Source organism: Sphaeramia orbicularis, chromosome 14 (genome assembly GCF_902148855.1).
Source record: "Sphaeramia orbicularis chromosome 14, fSphaOr1.1, whole genome shotgun sequence".
Lineage (NCBI taxonomy): Eukaryota > Metazoa > Chordata > Actinopteri > Kurtiformes > Apogonidae > Sphaeramia > Sphaeramia orbicularis.
This window is the reverse complement of record NC_043970.1, coordinates 29,515,543-29,537,204: the sequence shown is the minus strand read 5'-3', so window position 1 is coordinate 29,537,204 and position 21,662 is coordinate 29,515,543. Positions and strand designations below refer to the sequence as shown.

General features: G+C 39.5%; 1 protein-coding gene across 1 annotated transcript; it reads left to right on the top strand.

The window, feature by feature from the left end:
* Positions 1-470: 470 nt before the first annotated feature.
* vsig10l2 (V-set and immunoglobulin domain containing 10 like 2) lies at positions 471-20,699 on the top strand. Its single transcript, XM_030154119.1, has 12 exons — positions 471-808; positions 1,544-1,927; positions 3,248-3,523; positions 4,128-4,403; positions 13,236-13,514; positions 13,869-14,126; positions 15,898-16,188; positions 17,401-17,760; positions 19,062-19,184; positions 19,274-19,298; positions 19,380-19,480; positions 20,056-20,699. Exons 1-12 carry the CDS (start codon positions 739-741, stop codon positions 20,196-20,198), a joined length of 2,586 nt encoding a protein of 861 aa, XP_030009979.1. The 5' UTR covers positions 471-738; the 3' UTR covers positions 20,199-20,699.
* Positions 20,700-21,662: the final 963 nt, after the last annotated feature.

Below are 21,662 nucleotides of genomic sequence, written 5' to 3'. Positions count from 1 at the left end.
GCTCCAATAGATGTATGTTTCAATTGTCTCTCACATTAATCCAAAAGTATTTTTGTTTTTGAAGCATATAGCATCTATTTGTTCGAAAGCTTCTACTGAAATAAACAAAAGGCAAAGAAAATCCAAGAACATATAATTCCCTTTTAATCTCTATTTTTCATCATCTGTGCATCTGGAACACACTGTACAGTATACTGACATGACGCATTCATCATTATTCCTACTTACCTGCACAGATAAACATGTAAACAGTATTTGTAATGATAACAGATCCCAGGTGAATATGGAGATGTAAAAGTGGGTCTGCACTAAAGACCCCAGGCCTCAGTTATTAGTTACCGAGCAGGTGTGAGCGTGAGTGCATGCGTGTGGAAGGCTTACCCGTCTACCTATGTGTGCATCGTCTATAATAGATGAGCACAGTATCACCGTGTTATTCTAACCGAGTTGCTGGGAGAGAGAGAAAAAGACAGAGAGAGAAAGGAAAAACACATGAATAATTGAGTCCAAATCAGTTGAGCCACCCTCCGTCCCTCAAATACTCTCAGTCTAATGAAGTCAGAGCCTACAGCTGGATTCCCCAACACACTTCAGGATCAGAGAGAAGTCGAAAACAGACCTCAGGCATCTGGACAGAGTTTGTGTGTGGTCCAAAAGCTTCACTTGACTTTACTTTTTAACATCTCTACAACTTTTTGGGGGTAAAGAGGCTGTTGGACCCAGGATCATCATGATACCATGGTGGCCGAACTGCTAGGCCTGCCCTCGGTTTTTCTTCTCACCATCCTTTTTGTATTTACAACAAATGGTAAGGCTTTCACATTCTTTTGGACCTCATTTACACTTATATGATTCCTAATTTAGGTTGCTATAGAACACTTTAAACAAAAACTCCAAACCTCTAACTTGCTGTTTTGAAATAATGCTCAAATTGTATCACAAAAAACTGAAATACATTGACAGTAGATTTTTGAGGCTGGTATTTATATTACAAGTGTGATAAATAATGCAATGGTAATAAAGTCTCCTAAGATACATTTTATAGAGATTTGTGATCAACATGTCTACAGAATTAGATACATGTGAATGCTTTTTAAAGTTTTGTTTATATAATACTACTGTAAGTCTCCAGCTATTCAATAACTCTGAAATAGAAAAACGATATACAGATGGTTAACTTTAGGATTTTCTTATTTTCTTACTAAAGAAATTCTATTATCAAACAGGTTATTTCATTGACAGAATTATTTTGCTCAGTACAGTGTACCACAATGCAACACAGGCCATAGCATTAACTTTAAACTGCATTATATATGCAAACTGTGACACATTAAAATGTAATTTGTACATTAACCGTAGTTTGACCTTTGCTAACACATAGTGTGAGATAAAAGATTAAATGGCAAAGGAAGAAAAGGCTTAGAAATACTGAGTGGAAAAATAATTTGCCTAATCCAGTTATCGCTTACAGAAACCCCTATCAAACTATTACAGCATCCCTGAAATTTGCAGTGTAATCAATCCTGTAACTTTACACTCACAGGGCAAACGACACCACCAGCTCCTTTTCCAGAGGTGAAGATCAATCACAAAGGGGAGGTGGTGTACAAGGACACCAGTGTGTATGGGGTGGTGGGCAGAGCCGTGATTCTGGAGTGTGGTTCCTCCAAACCTGACCTGTACATTTGGAGCTTCACCAAGCCTGGAACTGAGGCTATAAAAGCAGTGGTGTATGATCTGGGACGAGGGCCGAGACCCCAGACCCTGGCAGAGACTCTCGGACAAGTGACAGTGATCTCAAACAGCGCCGCCGTGAGCATCGAGAAGTTGCCTCTGGCTGCTCACGGTCTGTTCACCTGCCAGGCCTTCTACGACATAGACACGGAGGCCAGAGTCTACTACTACTATGTGCATCTTACCGTCCGAGGTGAGACCGCCTCCTCTCAGAGAACCTTCATACTCCACCAGCACTGACGGAAACTGTGGCTACATTCACACTCATATGATTCAGATCAGTGTTTTTCATGATAGTGTGAACAGCACAAATCTCATTGAACCTGATTTTTTCAAGTCTGATCCAGAACACCTCCATAGGTGCCTCTGTATCATCTACAGATCTGATCTTCTTCAAAATGACCTTAATCTGAACAGTGTGATCAGAAATCATCATAAGACTTTTACATCACTATATATTGACATTTGTTCCAGAGGAGTCACACACAGCTTAGTACTTGAAATGCAGCATATACATTGTTACAGTATATAGTGTATTATCAGTTTTTGTAACACTGAAGTTTGATATGAAAAAGAGACTGAAGTGAACAAAAGGTGAAACAGTAGGCCACAAATGCAACAGGTGACATGACACAGAATAACACAGCAGCCAGGAACATGTTCAGATCAGTCTCAGTCTCTAAAAATACACCCATGGATCTCCTCCATGGAGTATGCCAGGTTGATACATTTACAGTAGCTGAGAATATACTTTTCTGTTTTATGGTGGGCAGCATCATATTAATTTGTTTTACCATCACCTACTATATCTGAGTAACTTTCTCTTTCACCACAAAGACTTTAGCTTTAGTAGTAATATCTGGATATTTGTATATTTAATATGTCTAAATACATCCTTATACAGTTAAATTACCTTGTTTGTTGTATATAAACTGTAGGGACATGCATACACCTCTAAAAGACTTTAAGATTCAGTGTTTCTAATATTTTGACAGCCACTGCATTTGTTGCATATAGTGGAGCAACACAATTTTTGTGCTATGATAAGTTACTGTTTTGTCTATAGTTGAGTAAACATAAGTGCATAAATGACTCAACATTCATGTTAAATACATAATCACATACACCCACAGTAAATTGATCATTAGTGGATGGAGAGTATGACGTCTATTCCTTCAATAAATCATCATGAGCCATGCATTAGTTGCATGCATTTCTTAGAATTTGTAGTGCTATCCAAATGTGTCAGTTTAGTGATCAGTAATTATAATATAAAAATGTGTTTCAACCCAGTTGTTGTTCATAGATTTTTGGTGTCCTTAACCTACATTTGTTGAGGCCAAATTAGAGCCTGACAACAAGTGTGAAATAAGACTTGCGGGAAAACATGCCGGGCTCTCTGAGGTGACCTGTGTTATCCAAATAAAAATGTCCTGGTCTATTTGGACAGCATTCCTTTGTTCATCTGTGTTAAAAGCATGCCTTGCTGTTGTGTGACTGTTTGTTGTCACAGTTCCTGTCAGTAAACCTTACCTGGTGCTGAGTGATGTGTCTCCAGTGGAAGGAACAACCATGTGGATGCGCTGCAAATTGGACAACGGGACCGGGCCAATCCAGTACATCTGGAAACAAGAAACTCGCAATGGAAGTGTCACAGTTTACGCACAAACCAACACCAGCACTGTCAACATGACCAACATCAACCGCAACCACACCGGCTGGTACCGCTGTGTGGCCAAAAACCCGGTCAACAGCGAAGGATCTGACCGCATATGGCTGGACATCATCTGTAAGTGAAGTGTATAGTTTAATTAATCCTTGTCTTAATCATTAATCAGTAGTGTCATTACAAACACATATCATACACCAAGACAAATCAGAATTTTTGACTCCTTCCATTAATGTTTTAACTCACTTTTAACCAGATTTTAATGTTAAAATGTTCTATGAGTCAGTATATGGCAATATATATATATATATTTTTTCCAATTAGAAACTACCCAATAGTGTTTATATTGCGGTGAGAAATGCTATAGGAAAATCTAGAATATGACACCTGACTCAGATCCAGACCATGTCCATGAAGGATCAGGATGTGCTGTAGTTTTTTAGTTACAGGTGCAGAGAGGTTTTAAAACATACAGATACATGAGATTACAATGTTCACAATGGCATGGGTAAAAATCCAATTTAGACCTTCACTTTACTCAATAGATGCGTCACAATTCTTAAAACTTCTTGTTAGTATCCTGAGTATTTATAGCATTCAGTAGTTTCAACTCCTTAACCCAGGTTTGGACATAGGAAGGGAACTGAAAACTTAAACTACTGCTGCATCTGTAATGCTTCATGTCCATGTGTATGTAATGTTTCCTTTTTTTTTCTCTTCTCAGATGGCCCTGATCTTCCTCAGATAGATGTGACTCCGTACAGCATGACAGAGCGTGGATATTCAGCCCTAGAAAGAGAGACTGTTTCTTTACTTTGTCAAGCTCAGTCTAACCCACCCAGTCAGTACGTGTGGCATCTCAACAACTCCCAGCTCGCATCTGGGTCACAGTTAACCATCACCAAGGTACTTCGAACACACACTGGAGACTACACCTGCCTGGCTCAGAACACCTACCTCAAAACCCGCTCCAAAAAAACCATCAGCCTGACTGTCTACTGTGAGTGTAATCCTTGACCTTAGATCGTGACATCCTACTCTTTTCCTAACATCCCAGTTCTGCACCCTCTTGTCTTGTGATTTTCATCTTTAAGTCACTTTTCTCCCTGATTATTTCTGCTCTTTTCAGTCTTAAAGTGACTCCTTGTATGTGTAAGGTATTCTTACTTCTTTGAATTTCAGTGTCTTCATCTTTTGTAAAAACTCAGATGCTTTATAATGCACACACACTCTCATACAGTTACACAACAACACCTCTTTGCTCATACACTCACACAAACGTTCAGCAGGATGTGGGCGTGCAGCAGACCTTTACTCCTGCTTGGATCGTCTGGGAAGTTGAAGGGACTCTGAAGTTTCTGGCAGGTACCCTGCTGTGATATCACAGCCATGACAAGCCTGGTTGGCTTGTCATCTGTTCTTCTGTTTGGTTTGGCAAAATCCATGCATTTCTGTCAGTTACTCAGATTACATGGCTGATCAAACATACTCTTCTTTAAGAGCTTCCTTTCTTCACAATAAATCCCTAGGGAGGTGTAAGGATCTTGCTGTAAATTATAACATGAATGGCAAACATAGACTGGTGCTTTCCCAGTGCATGGTACTGGCTTGACTCAACTCACTTTTGGCACCTGGTATTTCATGAATTTTCTAGTATAGTGGATATAGTACATTCTCAGTGTCACTGGACTTCACAAAGATTCTGCATGAAACTGCAGATCAACATACATCTTCAACATAATACAATAATTTGTCTGTATTTAAATGTCTGTACTTGCTAATTTCTGGGAAATAGATCAAGAGTTCAACTTGCTTAGTATCAACAAAGATAATACTGACTATACACTACTATCCATGACTATTTCATAACAAAAAGTCAAGAAATGTGAGTAGAGTGGTGTCAAACCAGTGGTGTGTTGGGTTAGGGTTCCAGCACTCCACTGGACTCTTGTTCTTATTACATGATATTCAGTCAGATGCAATATATGAAAGAACTGAACCATCCTTTTAAATAATGAAATAGAGTTCAGGGAGGACTTGATTAGATTAGTAGTTGATCAGTGTCCTGTAAGTGTGTAAATGTTCTGTCTCCTCAGTTGGCCCTGATCTTCCTCAGATAGATGTGACTCCGAACAGCACAACAGAGCATGGATATTCAGTCCTGGAGAGAGAGAATGTTTCTTTACTGTGTCAAGCCGAGTCCTTTCCACCCAGTCAGTACATTTGGTTCTACAACAACTCCCAGGTCTCTACTGGGACTGAGCTCACCATCACCGACATCCTCCGCATGCAGACTGGTGACTACACCTGCTGGGCTCAAAACACCTACCTGAACACCCAGTCCAACACAAACATCAGCCTGACTGTCTATTGTGAGTGAGATTTTTATTCCTGAAATTAATCCTCATAATACATAACTCAGAATGAAAGCTCGACTCTTTCCAGTGTTAAGCTGCAGCTATTTCATTAATCATCTTTTTTTTTTTTTTTTTTTTTTTTTACCATCTATTTGGTGTGGGTTACCAGACCAGAAGTCTAGTCTAACCTGGGGGACACAGAGGCATTCCCACTTCAACTGAGATAAAACTTCTCCAATGTGTCCTGGGTCTGCCCTGGGGTGTCCTCTGTGGTCCCACCCAAATTCCTGATTTATCATCCAATCTCTCAAACAAGCCTTTGAGGGACATAATTTCAACAAAGTGCATTTGCAAAGTTGTCTTTTAGTCATTGATTTACAGCTTTTGACCTTAACTGAGGGTTGGAATGTAGGGTTGGATCGTCCAGGGAATTGAAAGCTTCACCTTTTGACTCAGGTCTTTCTTCACCTCAGCTGAGGGATGCACCATAGTAAACACTGCACTGGTCCATACTACTACTCCCCAGTTGTGAGATAAACACTTGCATCTATACCTTGAAGTGGACAATCTACCATTGTCTGGCCAAGAACCATCACCTCAGACACAGAGGTGTGGACTCTCATTCCGGCTGCCTCAAAACACCCCAGTACAGTTCATAAAGCAAACACATCATCCACAAAGAGGAAAAATACAGTTCTGCAACTCACCACATGGGTCACACTCCACCCCTTGGTCACAACACGAAATTTCATAAAAATCATCAGCAGTATCAGTGACAAAGGGCACCCCTTGTAGAGTCCAACATCCACCAGAATGAGTCTGAATTATTCTGTCAGTGTGAACCAAACTCTGTCTGTTTATGCAGGGACCAAATGGCCTTTAGCAGTGACTTCGGTGCCTCATAGTCTCAGAGCAAACCCTACAGAGGGACACCTTTGTATGTGTTTTCATTATCCACAAACCACATGCAGACTAGTTGTGTAAACTCACATGCACCCTCTAGTACCCTAAAGAGGATTTAGAGCTGGTTCACTGTTGCACAGCTGGTCTAAAACTGCGTTGTTGTCTTTATTACCAGCTGCCATTGCTCTGATCCGTCCTAGTCTGCAAGTCCAAATGCACAGTCTTTGGCCTTCTCCCAAACAAAGTCACACCATCAATCTCTATCTCAAGGTACTTTTAAATACTAAAGTCATTAACCTTATTGTATTCGAGAAAAATATTCAACTAACTGTTATTGAGCGAGTATTTATGACATTAAACCTTTACTCCAAGAGAACCAGAATACTACATGCAGTGTTAAAGGACATTACAGTCAGAGCCTATAGGTCTGGCTCCAGCTCAAGGCCCTGTTATCGGTATCCCATGGTTCCTTAATTTCTTTCTCATAGAAGTTGTTGGAATTGCACAAAGTTTGGTCCCTCACCTAAGATCGGGGTGTGCTGTAAGACCCTACCGGGCTGTTTCTGATAACATTAGCCTTATAAAATCATTCCCATGCAGAAACTTCTCCATCACTGTAACGTAGCAACTTATGGAAAGAATGATTAATCAGTTAAATTTTCTATTAAAATGAACAGTCTTAGGCTTTTTGACAAACTGAATCACAATCAGAATGGAACAGAATACAATAGGTTTTATTGTCATTGCACAGGTTGTGCAACGAAATGACAGAATTACAGAATACTTTGTTAATCCCAGGGGGAAATTGGTTTACCTATTGTTAAAATAATTTGCATATTCTTTAAAATTAAAATAAGAGTCATAAATTGAAGGAGTTACAGTTGAATACTTTTACATTCAGCACTTTGACATATTGTTTCATTGTATAGATACAATTAACAAATATAAACTTTCTTTGGGGTGCACATACCCTCACTATGGATGTCACTGTTTAGTCATGGTGTATCTTAATCCCCACAGACCCCCCTGACGGCTCCCCATCCTGCTCTATGGACATAACTCTGAACCACACCTCTCTGAGGCTGCTCTGCTCTTGGCCCGGGGGACTTCCACCCCCAACCCTGAACTGGAATGGAGAGGATGTACCCACAAGACAGCAGACCAACCCACTGAGCAACACTGCCATCTTGCTGCCTCCTGAAGGCGTCACTTACAGCAACAGCTTGTTCACATGCAGCGGCTCCCACCCTGCACTAAAACAACCAACAGAGTGCAGCATACGCACATGTAAGTGAGGAAACACAACAAAGAACCATAGAAGCGTGAAAATATGAAATCCTCTACAGAATTGATAAGAACTGTACTTTGTGGGTCATTTTAATATTTGACAAAAATATATATACTTTCAGTCTTCTGTCATGGATGATGTAATTACAGTTCACTTTTGAATTTAGTTACATTTTTCATTTGTGTCAATTACAAACTGTATTATATACAAAAACCTAAATCTTTTTTTATAATCCGGTAATGGCTGAATATAAATTTATCCATTTGATATAAACATTTCGACATCTCACCTCGGCTTTTGCTCCTCCTCCAGATGTTCCTCCTGGGGAGCCGCTGTGTTTTGCTGATGTGACTAACAACCTGCAGTATCTGATGTTGTCCTGCTCCTGGGATGGAGGGGTCCCCAAGGCCTTGGTGAGGTGGGAGGGTCCGGGTGGTCAGCGCAAGGGTGAGGAGGAGAGCTCCAACACCCTGGTCCTTCTCTACGGCACTGCCCTCAGTGAGAGGCCTTATACCTGCCACGCTAAACATCCACTTCTGGGTCAAACCAAGACCTGCAGAGTCAGTCTGGGTCAGTGTGCTCTGTCAGACACAAAAAAAGTGGATCACACTGAATAAACCATTAAGGATTATAATACAGATTTACCAATATAACAATTAAAGATTAATCTACTGTTTAACCTCCTGTGACCCACTGTCCACATTTGTGGACAAGAGTTTCACAAATGTATACAAAAAAAAACAAAAACAAAAAAACAAAAAACTGTCCACCACAAAGGACATTCCATAAAAATTTTAAAAACTGCAACTGAAAAAACTATTGCATCATGATGTTTCCAATGTAGGTACTTATAAAAAACCAAAAAGCTTGTACTTTGCTGACATTTCCTGGGTCTTAGGAGGTTAAGAGCAGAGGTTAACACATTATTTATCAAATGTTTATTCAGAGTAAGAATAGCCATTTGAAACCCAACAACATGAGCCCTTTGTCCATATTTAAAAAGTGGACATATTCTTGAAATATTGGGCCTCTCTAAGATTGGAGTTGTGTGATTTTTCCTGACAAAATATGACCTATTTTGACTATATAAATTCTGTTTCTTTTTTAAAATCTGTATTACCAATATCACCATAATAATATTATTTATTTCTATCTTTAACACAGTTTCTGTCAGTAAGCCTTATATCACGGTAAGCAATACAAATCCATTGGAAAGATCAAATATTTGGATGAGATGCAATGTGGAAAATGGGACAGAACCAGTCCAGTATGTGTGGCAGTATGAAACCAGCAGTGGTGAGATCACACTTTTTCCACAAAGCAACACCAGTATGGTCAACATGCCCAACATCAACCGTAACCACACAGGCTGGTATGACTGTCAGGCCAGCAACGCAGTGAACAGAGAGAGATCTGACCGAATACGGCTTAACATTGTCTGTGAGTATTTGTACAGGAGTAGTCATTTAAATTACTTCATAAAAAAAAATCTCTGATCTTATCTCTGTATGTAACGTTCTACTACTGATAATATAAATCTTTACTTTCAGATTGCTTTTACTTTCAATAGTCCTCAATGGATTTGGAATTACAGATACTGCACCTCTTCTTTCTGTGGGATGCACATAACCCCTCTATGCATATCACTGTTTAGTCATGGTATATCTAATCCCCACAGACCCCCCTGATGGCTCCCCATCCTGCTCTGTGGACATAGCTCTGAACCACACCTCTCTGAGGCTGCTCTGCTCTTGGCCTGGAGGAGTTCCTCCTCCAACCCTGAACTGGAGTGGAGAGGATGTAGCCACAAGGCAGCAGACCAACCCACTGAGCAACACTGCCATCTTGCTGCCTCCAGAAGGCGTTACTTACAGCGACAGCTTGTTCACATGCAGCGGCTCTCACCCTGCACTAAAACAACCAACAGAGTGCAGCATACGCACATGTAAGTGAGGAAACACAACAAAGAATCATAAAAAATACTCATGAAAGAAGAAAGAGAAGGATTTAGATGGTTAATTATATCCTTATCAAACCTTAACACGTAGACATTTTATTTTAGTATGTTTATTTAATGTATGCTAAATATTTAATATAAGTTTATTGCAATTATAGTCAGCATTTTCATCAAACTTTATAAACTTTATTATTATGTCAGTGGTCCTTTTTGATATTTAACATCCTGTGATGCACAAGGGGGCACTAGAATGAATGGAAATGTGTTTACAGTTTCCTGAGCATAACTGCGACCATTCAATACTTTTAAAAATGTATTTATAAATTTTTTCCAGTTTGCCCCAATTTCTCACTTATGTTTTACAGTGGTGTATTTTACCATTCTGTCTGTCATCTATCCATGCTATCCATCATGGCATTTGTCATTATTTCACTCCCAGAGCAAAATTAGAGAACAATCCAAAACTTTGCAGTTAAACAACATGTGAACAACTCAAAAAAAAAAAAAAAAGACACACCCAACATTCAGTTCCCCCAGTGTCAGTGCTCAAACTTGAGGAAAATAAGTTAACCTCATGAAGAAATATCACTGTTCAGTGCAGTGGGGGCAGGGGGATATGCCATCCTCTGGTGGCTCTAGCATTACAAACTGGGTTATATGGCAAAACCTGTACAATTAGGATGATCTTGTAACAGCAGAATACAAATGACTCCTTTTTTCTGTTTTATGTAAACCTGACTCCATCTCACCTCAGCTTTTGCTCCTCTTTCAGATGTTCCCCCAGGGGAGCCGCTGTGTTTTGCTAATGTGACTAACAACCTGCAGTATCTGATGTTGTCCTGCTCCTGGAATGGAGGGGTCCCCAAGGCCTTGGTGAGGTGGGAGGGTCCGGGTGGTCAGCGCAAAAGTGAGGAGGAGAGCTCCAACACCCTGGTCCTTCTCTACGGCACCGCCCACAGTGAGAGGCCTTATACCTGCCATGCTAAACATCCACTTCTGGGTCAAACCAAGACCTGCAGAGTCAGTCTGGGTCAGTGTGCTCTGTCAGACACAAACTGGATTACACTGTATTAACCTTAACATTACAATGAACATCTATCAATACAATAAATGGAGTATAGGACACATTTTAGGAGCAAAACCCTAATGATTACATGATTAATCAAATGTATAATTGGAGTAAGAGTAACCACTTAGAGTTTCCACAACTCAGCTCCTTGTTCATTTTTATAAGGTGGACATATTCTTGAAATATTTGCCACTTCTATGCTGAGTTTTGATTTTTCCTGACAAAATATGATCCTTTTGGACTGTTTCATCCAACGCTTTATAATGTTCTGTGACTTCATCTTTAATTCAGTTTCTGTCAGTAAGCCTTACATCTCAGTGAGTGATGTGAATCCATTGGAAGGATCAAACATTTGGATGCGATGCAACGTGGAAAATGGGACCAGACCAATCCAGTATGTATGGCAGTACGAGACCCAGGATGGTGAAATCACAGTTTTTCCACAATTCAACATCAGTATGGTCAACATGTCCAACGTCAACCGTGACCACACAGGCTGGTACCGCTGTGTGGCCACTAATGCAGTGAACAGAGAGAGATCTGACCGAATATGGCTCAATGTTGTCTGTGAGTATTTATACAGGATTAGTCATTTGATAAATAGTGACTCATTATGTAACATGGTTTAGTCATTGTTCTGATTCTACTGGTCACCCTAAATTTTATTTCAGCTGTTTATTTAACTTTTAAAGACCTAAAACTATTTTTGTAATGACTCCCAAATTAATTTTTCATGACATCTAACCCTTACTAAGTGATTTATCACTAGTTATAATTATATTATCCTCTGTATTTTTCAGTGAAAAGCGGGTCAATTCCTATATTTATTTAAGGACCATGTTCATAAAAGCTCAGAGTAAAACTCAGAGGTATTTTTATCAGAACAGAGAAAAGTGACGCAAAAGGGACTTTTCCAGCAAAATATATTATTAACTGAACACAAAAACAAGTATCATTTTGTCAAATTACATGGGTAGAAAGAGACAGTTACCAGATTTACTATGAAGCCTCTGAACATCCAAAAAAGGCATATGTGTTGTTGCCAAAAAGCTGAGAAACTGCATTTTACCTGAATTGTTTCAATGTATTGATAGGATTAGTGGTTCAAAGGTTATTAAATATTTTGGATCAGATGGTGGTCTTTGGTCACTGGTGGCTATTTAAGTCTTCAAGAGTTAACACATCTCCCTCCTTTTAGTGTTTAACTGTCCTCTCTTCTCAGATGGGCCTGAACTTCCTCGGATAGTCATGACTCCATCCACCATGACAAGAAGTGGATACTCGGCTCTAGAAGAACAAAGTGTATCTTTACTCTGTGAAGCTCAGTCCAACCCAGCCAGTCAGTACATCTGGTTCTTCAACAACTCCCAGGTCTACGCTGGACCTGAGTTGACCATCACCAGTGTTCAGCGAATGCAGACTGGCGACTATGCCTGCTTGGCTCAGAATACCTTCCTCAATACCCGTTCCAAAAAAACCATCAGCCTGATTGTTTACTGTGAGTCTGACCTTTGACCTTAGACCACAACATCCTACGCTTCTGTTCACATTTTCAGCTTTCTGTCTTATGGAACATTTTAATCACTTTTTATTTCATCTTTCAGCGCTGGTCCTTCATAGTTTCACTCACATTGAAACCTTTACCCATCTTGGGGTTAAGTTTATTCCTTCTTAAGATGGTTGTTGATGTGGGTGCTGTTGTGATTGCTGTTACATTGATGAATACTGTGATGACAGTCTAACAGTTTTGTTTGTCTTTTTTGTTATCTACTTAGGTGAAAGACTCAAAAACACGCAACACACACATATGACATGCACATCACTGCTTAACACCTACACATCACCTCACATTTCTTCTTTGTATCTTTCTTCCCTGCTCCTTATCTTTCCTCTCACTGGCTCTGTGTGATTATTCTTGTGAAATATGCAGGGAAATTTGTTAAAACGCATAACCTTAGACTGTTGAAAGTTATATGTTTTATAGAATAATCAATAATTCAGTCTTTTTATTGTGAAAATAACTGTAGATTAATAGATCATTAATACATTTTTAATAATAGATTTTACCAAGATTTGTTGGTCCTTGACTTTTAAAGACATTGTGTAATCATGTATTCAGTAATCATCATGTAATCAGTAAACAAGATAAAAAACATATTTTACTGAAGCAAATTTCTACTTAATATCCAAAATCCTGCATGTCCACAGTAACCTTTATAACCAGACTTTGCACATCATGGTGTATCTTGTCCCCACAGACCCACCTGATGGCTCCCCCTCCTGCTCTGTGGAGGCCGCTGTGAACCATACCTCTTTGAAACTGCTCTGCTTCTGGGCTGGAGGATTTCCTCCACCCGCCCTAACCTGGAGCGGAGACCTGAAACATACAGGGCCAGAGCAACTTAGCACAAAGCAACTATCAAACCGCAACACTGCCATGGTACTGCCTTCTGAGGGCATCTCCTCCAACAGTTCGTTTACATGCACCGGATCCCACCCAGTCTTAAGACAGCCAACAGGGTGCATCATACGCACATGTGAGTCTAGTAACACAACACAGATCTACAAAATCTTCTACCGAGCTTGTTTTGTATTTGAAAGTTTGATTAGACTGTATAGGTTCATATATTCCAGGTCTTATAGGAACATAGATATCGAAAATCTTCTACAGAATAATATTAATAAGAAGTGTACCTTGTGGGTCATTTTAATGTTTGACAGAAAAAAATATACTTTATGTCCTCTGTCATAGATATTTTTCATTTATATCAATTCTAAACTGCTCTATACCTTTTTCATAGTCCTGTGTTGGCTGAATGTAAAATCCTGCAAATGTATCCATTTAATATAAACCTTTTGACATCTCACACCAGCATTTTCTCCTCTTCCAGATGTTCCTCCAGGGGATCCGGTATGTTTTGCCTATGTAACTAACAATAAACAGTATCTGATGTTGTCCTGCTCCTGGGATGGAGGGGTCCCAAAGGCCTTGGTGTGGTGGGAAGGTCCAGGTGGTCACAACAAAGGGGGGCAGGAGAACTCCAACATCCTCATCATTCGCTACGGCAGCGCCCACAGTCACACTCCTTACTCTTGCCACGCTAAACACCCACTTCTGGGTCAAACCAAGACCTGCAAACTCACACTGGGTCAGTGTGTGCAATAATAATTATTATACATTCATTAATACAGTAAATAAAGGGAACAGTAAATCTAAAATTATTCCATGATCTAATGCTTTTCAGAGTATGAAGAACTAATTACAATCCAACTACACTGCTCCTTTATTAAAGTTGATGGCTGTCCTCTTTGCAGCTGCTTGTGTTCCAGAGTAATGTGCAGGTCCTACACAGGTAGCACTGCTTCAGCCTCTATGACGTACTTTGATAAGCCACTAGCCCCTTCCCCAATACTGTTCTGTCAGTTCCCTGTGCTTTAACCACTTCCACTTGTTTGCCTTTTTCATGTGGTTCACAGAGGGAATGGTCAGTAGTAGTAGCAGTCAATAGTAACACTATGAGGAGGCTAATAAGAGCATCCTGTCAGGTCTTAACGAAGTTATCATGATGTGATCTGAAGACTGAGTTTACTCCTTAAATCAATCCAAATCTGTGGTCCAGTCCAAGGGCGAAATGAAGAGACACTGATCTGGGCTGTGCCTTGGGCACCAGCTCCAACAAAGGCATTTTTAGCCACTGCCACTGTCCTTAGCACCAGGTCATGTCCTCAGGGGTAGTGACCCTCTCCCAGGTCTGTTGGGCAGCTGCTGTGATGGAATGATTGAAAGGGGGCATGATGGAGATTCCAGATGTAGAGATTACCTGCACAGGTCATACAGAGCTGAACCATGACTTTGTTCCACTGAGGTTCTGAGTATGAAATCTCAAACCAGGAGATCTTCTTCTCCATTGCACCCTCCCATTTTGTCCATGGATGTCCATTGTGTCGGTTCCTGCTTTGGGCTTTATCGTAGTTGGATGTGAAGGCCCTCGTCCACACCTGTCCAGTTGCCAGGACACCAATAAAAAAAACCTGCATCTTGGCTGACACTTTGCTATTTCAAGGCTCCATTCTTCTTGCCTGTTTGCACCATAATGAATGCTTAAACCAGTCCATGAAGTCGTCACAGAGAAATGTTTCTCTTGTGTTGGAGACCCTGATCGCTCTCTCATCAGGGAACTGGACTTTGTTGTTCCTTTCTTACAGTGATGTGCTCCTTATGTGCACAGCATTAATCTCTGGAAGATGCTGCTGATCTTCCTCTCCATCACCTCCACTGTCGACGGGATAATGCAGCAAAACCCATAGGACTCAAGGTAGCTCCACGCTCCTTGATGGTTGCTTGGTAACCCACAACATCCCTGAAAATGCAGGCAAATATGTAATGCAGGCTCTCTTACTTCTCTGTGATGGATTGGATTGCAGTGCCATCCAAAAAGAAGCTAAAATTGGCCACAGATTGTCCTCCTTCAGTACCATGGACATAGACTGTTTGCCCAGATGAGCTTTTCCAGGCCACCTGGAACTGGGCACTGATGATGTGGTGAAGTTAGGTCCTCCACAAAGGTCTGATGGGAGCTAACAAACACCACAGAAGGCCTCAGCAGATGTAGTTCAAACATTATGATCAGGTCCAGTGTAGTCTCAACCACCTTGTAGGGAATTGAGTCCTATGCATTGGTGAAATTAGAGTTCCCTTACCTGTATCTGCCCCTGTGATCAGTTGATATTCTTGATAATTCTGATTTATGTAAATGCCACCAATGATCAAAACTTGGAGTATTGTACAGTGATGTCTTAGGGTAATCACATACTAGACATCTATCTAAATTTTACATTCTACCTTATATTTGAATGTTTAGCCTCTATTGACTCATTTAATACATGAACATTTGAACATCATTCTTGCGTCGTCTATAGAGGCTCCTGTGTTGCTGACGCAGAGGAGAGTCGTGTCTGTGTTCGAGGGCAGTGACGTCCAGCTAACCTGCAACCTGAGATCCAACTACCTCCCAACCAATGAAATAACCTGGTTTAACAATCACGGCAAAGACATTCAGGACACGTCAAAGTACATCCTGCTACGAACGTCTGCATGGGCCAACCTGACTGTGAGAGACACAGATGAGAGACAAGACAGCGGCGAGTACAGGTGCACTACTTCCAACGCAGTCGGAGGAACAGAAATCAGTGTCAGATTAGTGGTAAAGAGTAAGTAGTATTTCCATCAGATTTCCTCATATGTGTTAAAGGGCTGAACAGTAGGAGGAAAAATTGGACTGTTTTTGTAGAATTCTGACAATTTTAGAATATAACTTCTTTTTTTTTTGCTTTTTTTTGTATGACTGGGCCACTATATAGATTTGTGGCTAATCCCATTATGAGTTGTTATTACTTATTACTGACTGATTAATATAGGGTTTGTTTGGTCTCCATATGTGAAGCAGTTCATCCTAAATCAAAACTTTTCAGGCATGTCAGAATTTTCCATCATGAACATGTAAAAAAAGACAAATTTCCAATATTCTGCTAACTCCTCTTGTTGTATGTTGACAATCTGAAGATAATATGTGCTAAATAGGTCACATTTACTGATAGATATGAACATCAACTCCAATTAATAATAAACCTAAGCAGAGGCCATCAACTTGGCTCAGAATTGTTCTAAAGTATTTCAGACACTTGTTTCTTGAACTTGTGGGTTGTGTCTGTAATCACCGTCATTTTGGGGTTTTAGAAATATCATGATGAAATTGTCCAACTGTTATCGCTTGCCTCACACAAAATGGATGACAAAAAATCAAGGTCTGAGTGGAGAAAATGGGCTGTGACATTTTGTAACTTATACATTCATATTGTTTTAGCATGCCTCACCCAGAAAATTCTGCACCACTTGCACAAATGAATCCTAAGCTGTTAATTCTAGAGAGCTGATCTTAGAAGAGAATATGGGATCATCAGTTCTCTAGTCCGTGGTCCAGTGAAAATTCCAATTTTCAGCTTTGCGTCAGATTGGATACATTTTTTTCTCTCAGGTATTGAAAAACCATCTGAACTCTGATGAATTTGTAGAAATAAAGCACTGGCATGATATACTGCTGAAGTATACGTGTGTATGAGTCAAAATTCTGATTTGGAGTCTGTGCACTTGATATAGGAAAATAATTGTTTACCAGTGTAACAGATATGACAACTTAAAAATAAACAGGTGTGGTAATAACTTTAACAATTTGTGTTTGCAAGTAGGGAGTAGAAAAAAGAGCTCTGTAGTAACTCTACTGAAGAACAATTTTACAATTTTATGTGATTTTATCTCTGTACTGTACGTTACAGAGAGTAGCACCCAGCACTAATGTGTCATTTTCATTATTTTGATGTATGCATAAAGAGATAGGAGGTTTTATTATATTGTTTATTTGCCAGGACACCCCATGCCACCCAACGCAACCCTGGTCAGAGTGATGTACAACAGCCGCCATCGTAACCAGGTGGAGCTGGAGTGGCAGGTACTTGAAGAAGAAGAGAACCAAGGAAAGTGGACAGGCTTCATCTTGGAGCACAGATGGGTGTCAGAGCGACCAGGGAGGAAAAGCAACAGCAGTAATCCAAAAGTCAAAAACGAGGAGAAGATCAGTCAGATAGTCTGGTACCCTAACATCATCCAGGACCCGGAGAGTCGAAGTCATATAGTAGGAAGCCTGACACCTACTGTCACCTACCAGTTCCGCATCACACCCTTCAATCACCGCACCCTGGGACACCCCTCTGCACCAAAGACTCCAGGTACAGAGTGAGGAGAGTCATAGCTTCTGACAAAGCAGGACATGAGTGAGGCTTGTGTTAACAGACGATAAAGAAAAGGCAGGAGAAAGAAAAAAATGTTGTATTCTGAAAAGTGATAGGTCGGTTAGGTGATTGTTAAAAATACTGTTGATGATAGTGCCATGCTGTGATTACCGTTACACTGATGAATACTGTGATGACAGTCTAACAGTTTTTTCTTTTTGTGTTATTCACATAGGTGAAAGAATCAAACACAAGCAAAACACACATATATACAATGACATGCACATCACTGCTTTATACTTACACATCACCTGCTCTTCTTCCTCTGTACCTCCTTCCCTGTTCCTCATCTTTCCTCTCTCTGCACCTGTGTGATTATTCTTGATGTTGTTAATTTTGTTTAGCATATTTAGATCAGCTCATGATTGTTAAAGGTGTAGAAAATTTGCAGGTCAGAGGTCAGAGTAGGATAGGCCAGTGGTTCTCAACCCATGTACAACCACTGTTTCAAATAATGTGTACATATGAAATAAACATAGTGTACTTTAAGAGAGACTATGTGAGAGCTGGTACTGTTAAAACTGTTAAGATGGCTCCTTAATGCTTACAATAATTGACTTTTGTTAATTAAAAAAATTTAATTCTGGATTATGGGACACACTTTTTAGTAACTAATAAATTAATTTATTGTCAACATAATTTGCACATTAATAACATAAATTTTGTAGTTTAGCAGCAGTAGTTGTGTGTTTTGTGTTGAATTTTCAAATTTAACAGTAGCAGGAACAATAATTTTTAAATTCTTATTATGATCATACACATCAAACCTAAACGTTAACAGTAAAACACAGAAGTGATGATCAGAGGATAAAAGTGAAAGTAAACACATGTATAAGTTGGCAAACTGTAAAAAAGTACTGTTAAGAAATTAACTAAGATCAGCTGATATGAAATTAAACTTAAAACTGGAGTGCATTGATTTGAAAAGGAGTGTGTTTTGTTTCGTATGAGTTCAGTATTGTGTACAGTTCATCTTGAAAAATCTTAAATATTCAGGGTTTAATCTCATGACTGAATCTATGAACAGGATTTTTGATGAACTCTTAACATTTTTCATAAAAAGCACATGGTTTTCTGAATTTACTTTCACAGAAACAGTCATTGCATGGGATAAGAACCACTGAAAGGGATAAAATGTAAAAAAAAAAAAAAAAAAAAAAATCTGTTTATCAACATCAGTAGAAGTCTGTGTTTTGTGAGAGATGTACATATTGCAATATGTAACTGATGTGTTGCAGCGGAACCACGATACAACGCATTGCCTGCTATCATCGGTGCAGCTATAGGCGGGATGCTGTTTGCAGCGTTTCTCACAATGTTGCTGCTCATCTTCATAATCCGCAACCGACACAACAACCCCCGTGAGTCCTACACCTTCATCCTGTCATCAGGCATTTATGAACCCGTTGTCCTGTAATGTGGCATTCATGTTTTCCTTTTGTTCCAACAGGACTGCATGACATGCTGTTTGGCATGTAAGTATGTGTACATCTGTTTAAATAAACTGTTTGTGTAGACAGTGAACCAAACTTCACTTTCTTTCTCACTATATTCAGGCAGCACGGCCAGTCAAGGGAAAACATTAACCTTCCAGAGGATGAGGTGGTTGGAGGGTCAGAGGGAGGAATAGAGGATATTGGTGGATTATCCACTTCAGGTACGGTGAACCAACACCGATGCACATTTAAAACATAGACATGTTCAGACAATGATATTTGACACTCATACTGAACCCATTTTGGTAAAAGAAAAGGTTGCTATGTTATTTCATACAACAGTGTTTAAAATACTGATCATTATTCTGTTTTTTAGTGTTAATATCTTTCTTGAGGACTCATTTATTCATTCTAGTTTTTATTTATGCCTCTAAAATCATAATTTGCAATGATGTCTAGACACAGAGTTAAAGGGAACACTGAAAACGATTGCATATTGAGGTTAAGTGGTTTTGGATGAGTCCTGAATCGTAGGGGGGTTTTACATACCTCCATGTGTTTGGTACTAAAAAAGAAAAAGGATAAATTATTTAATGAGTATTATTGTATGAATCAGCCCTATATGTGTCTCATATAAGAGCATTAATATTTGATCATGAATAACTGAAAATGTGAAAAGTATTGAAGCTCATAGTTTTTACAGGACTTGAGGCTGATGAGAAACTGTGGACTCCACCGGTCACCTCATCTTAATTGTTTTCACTTGATTGTGAACACTGATGTTTGTCCCTTCCAGGTCCATCGATGGCTTTACCCAGAGCGTCTTCACCCCTCACTATCACACCCCAGAGTGCCACTCCCTCTGCTCAAGCCCCTCCCCCTGGAGACGATAATGACCCTGTCAGTGTCACCATCACAGTGAAATCTATAGGCTCATAGTCAGACAACACTGACTGTTTCCATTGTGATTTCGTGTTTTGTAGACACTTTCCACATCTATTCCAACTGTTACCAGCATGTCGTCATTTAACTATCAAACCATTTACAATAATCACAGGATCTCCTTTAACTAGTTTGTCACACATTTGAAATATTCAGCTAAAGGAAGGATTTGTATTCATAGATAAGTCAGCAGAGTTTTTACATGTGACATTTTTTTTTTTTTAGTTTTGTCCACTTGGAGGAAGTGGAAATTGTGATTTGCTTCGTTTTAAAACGTAGTGTTATGGAGCACTTGTTAGCAATAGTTCCTTATTAACCTGTGCAGCAGTTACAAGAGCAAGCAGTAGTTTTTCTGTCCATCTGGCAAATTAAAGCCACCATTTCTGCCAACTCCTCATTATTTGCTAAATGCTTTGATATGTCATGAAGTCATTAGTTGTGCTTTGTTGCTTGTTAGAGATATTTCCAGCCAAAAACACCCTGGTGTGAGAAGTGGCAACGATCTACAAGGGTTTGAGGGCTATTCAGAGTATATAAGAGCATAAACCTACTACACAGATCATTATGGCCATGGGGGATGTAAACTGAAGTAATAAAACCCTTAGTTGAACCATTTCTGCCTAAAATTCTCAGAAACTTCCTGTTTACAAGATTTCACCTGTTCAACAGTCTGTGGTGGTCGGTGTTTGATTCTCCTTTGCGTGACATACATATATTTTCAATAGGAGTAGATGTTGATTGGGGGCAGGACAGACCAGCGCACACACTTCGATTATGAAACCACATTGTTTTAACTCATGCAGAGGTCTGGTGTCCTGCTGAAATAACCATCTATGTTACAGGTGTCAAACATACGGCTCACCAAAGGGTTCAATCTGGCCCGTACGATGAATTTTTGAGATGTAAAAATTACACTGAAGATATTAACAATCAAGGATTTGAAAATCATTTGAGTTCAGGTTCCACCAGTTCGATTTCAGGTGTCAGACTAGTTAAATACTATCATAATAACCAATAAATAAGGACAACCCCATATTTTTCTTTATCTTAGTGTGAAAAAGTAAAATTACAGGGAAAGGTTCAAATTTATTAACTATCCTTTCACAAAAAATGTGAACAAATATAAACAATCTGAAATGCCGTAAGAGAAGTGCAGTTTTACCAGTATTCTATTCCTGAATGTTTTTATATTTGTAGATCAACTGTGATCTGTATGTTGTAATGTACATGTGTAAATGATAAACTGAGGCGTAATATTGTTAAAATTGCACTTATTTTTCTTAAAACATTTCAGGTTGTTCATTTTATTCGTATTTTTAAGGGAACTTTGTAGATGCAAAAATTTTCACAATGGAATTTTACTTTTTCATTATTATTATCATATTGCCCGGCCCACTTGACATCATATTGAGTTGTATGTGGCCCCAGAACTAAAATGAGTTTGACACCCCTGATCTGTCA

Coding starts and splice junctions, on each gene's coding strand:
- vsig10l2 (XM_030154119.1), top strand. CDS start 739: ATGGTGGCCGAACTGCTAGGCCTGCCCTCGGTTTTTCTTCTCACCATC. Junction 16,189..17,400: donor TGTCAGATTAGTGGTAAAGA/GTAAGTAGTATT, acceptor TTTATTTGCCAG/GACACCCCATGCCACCCAAC. Junction 19,299..19,379: donor CATGACATGCTGTTTGGCAT/GTAAGTATGTGT, acceptor CACTATATTCAG/GCAGCACGGCCAGTCAAGGG.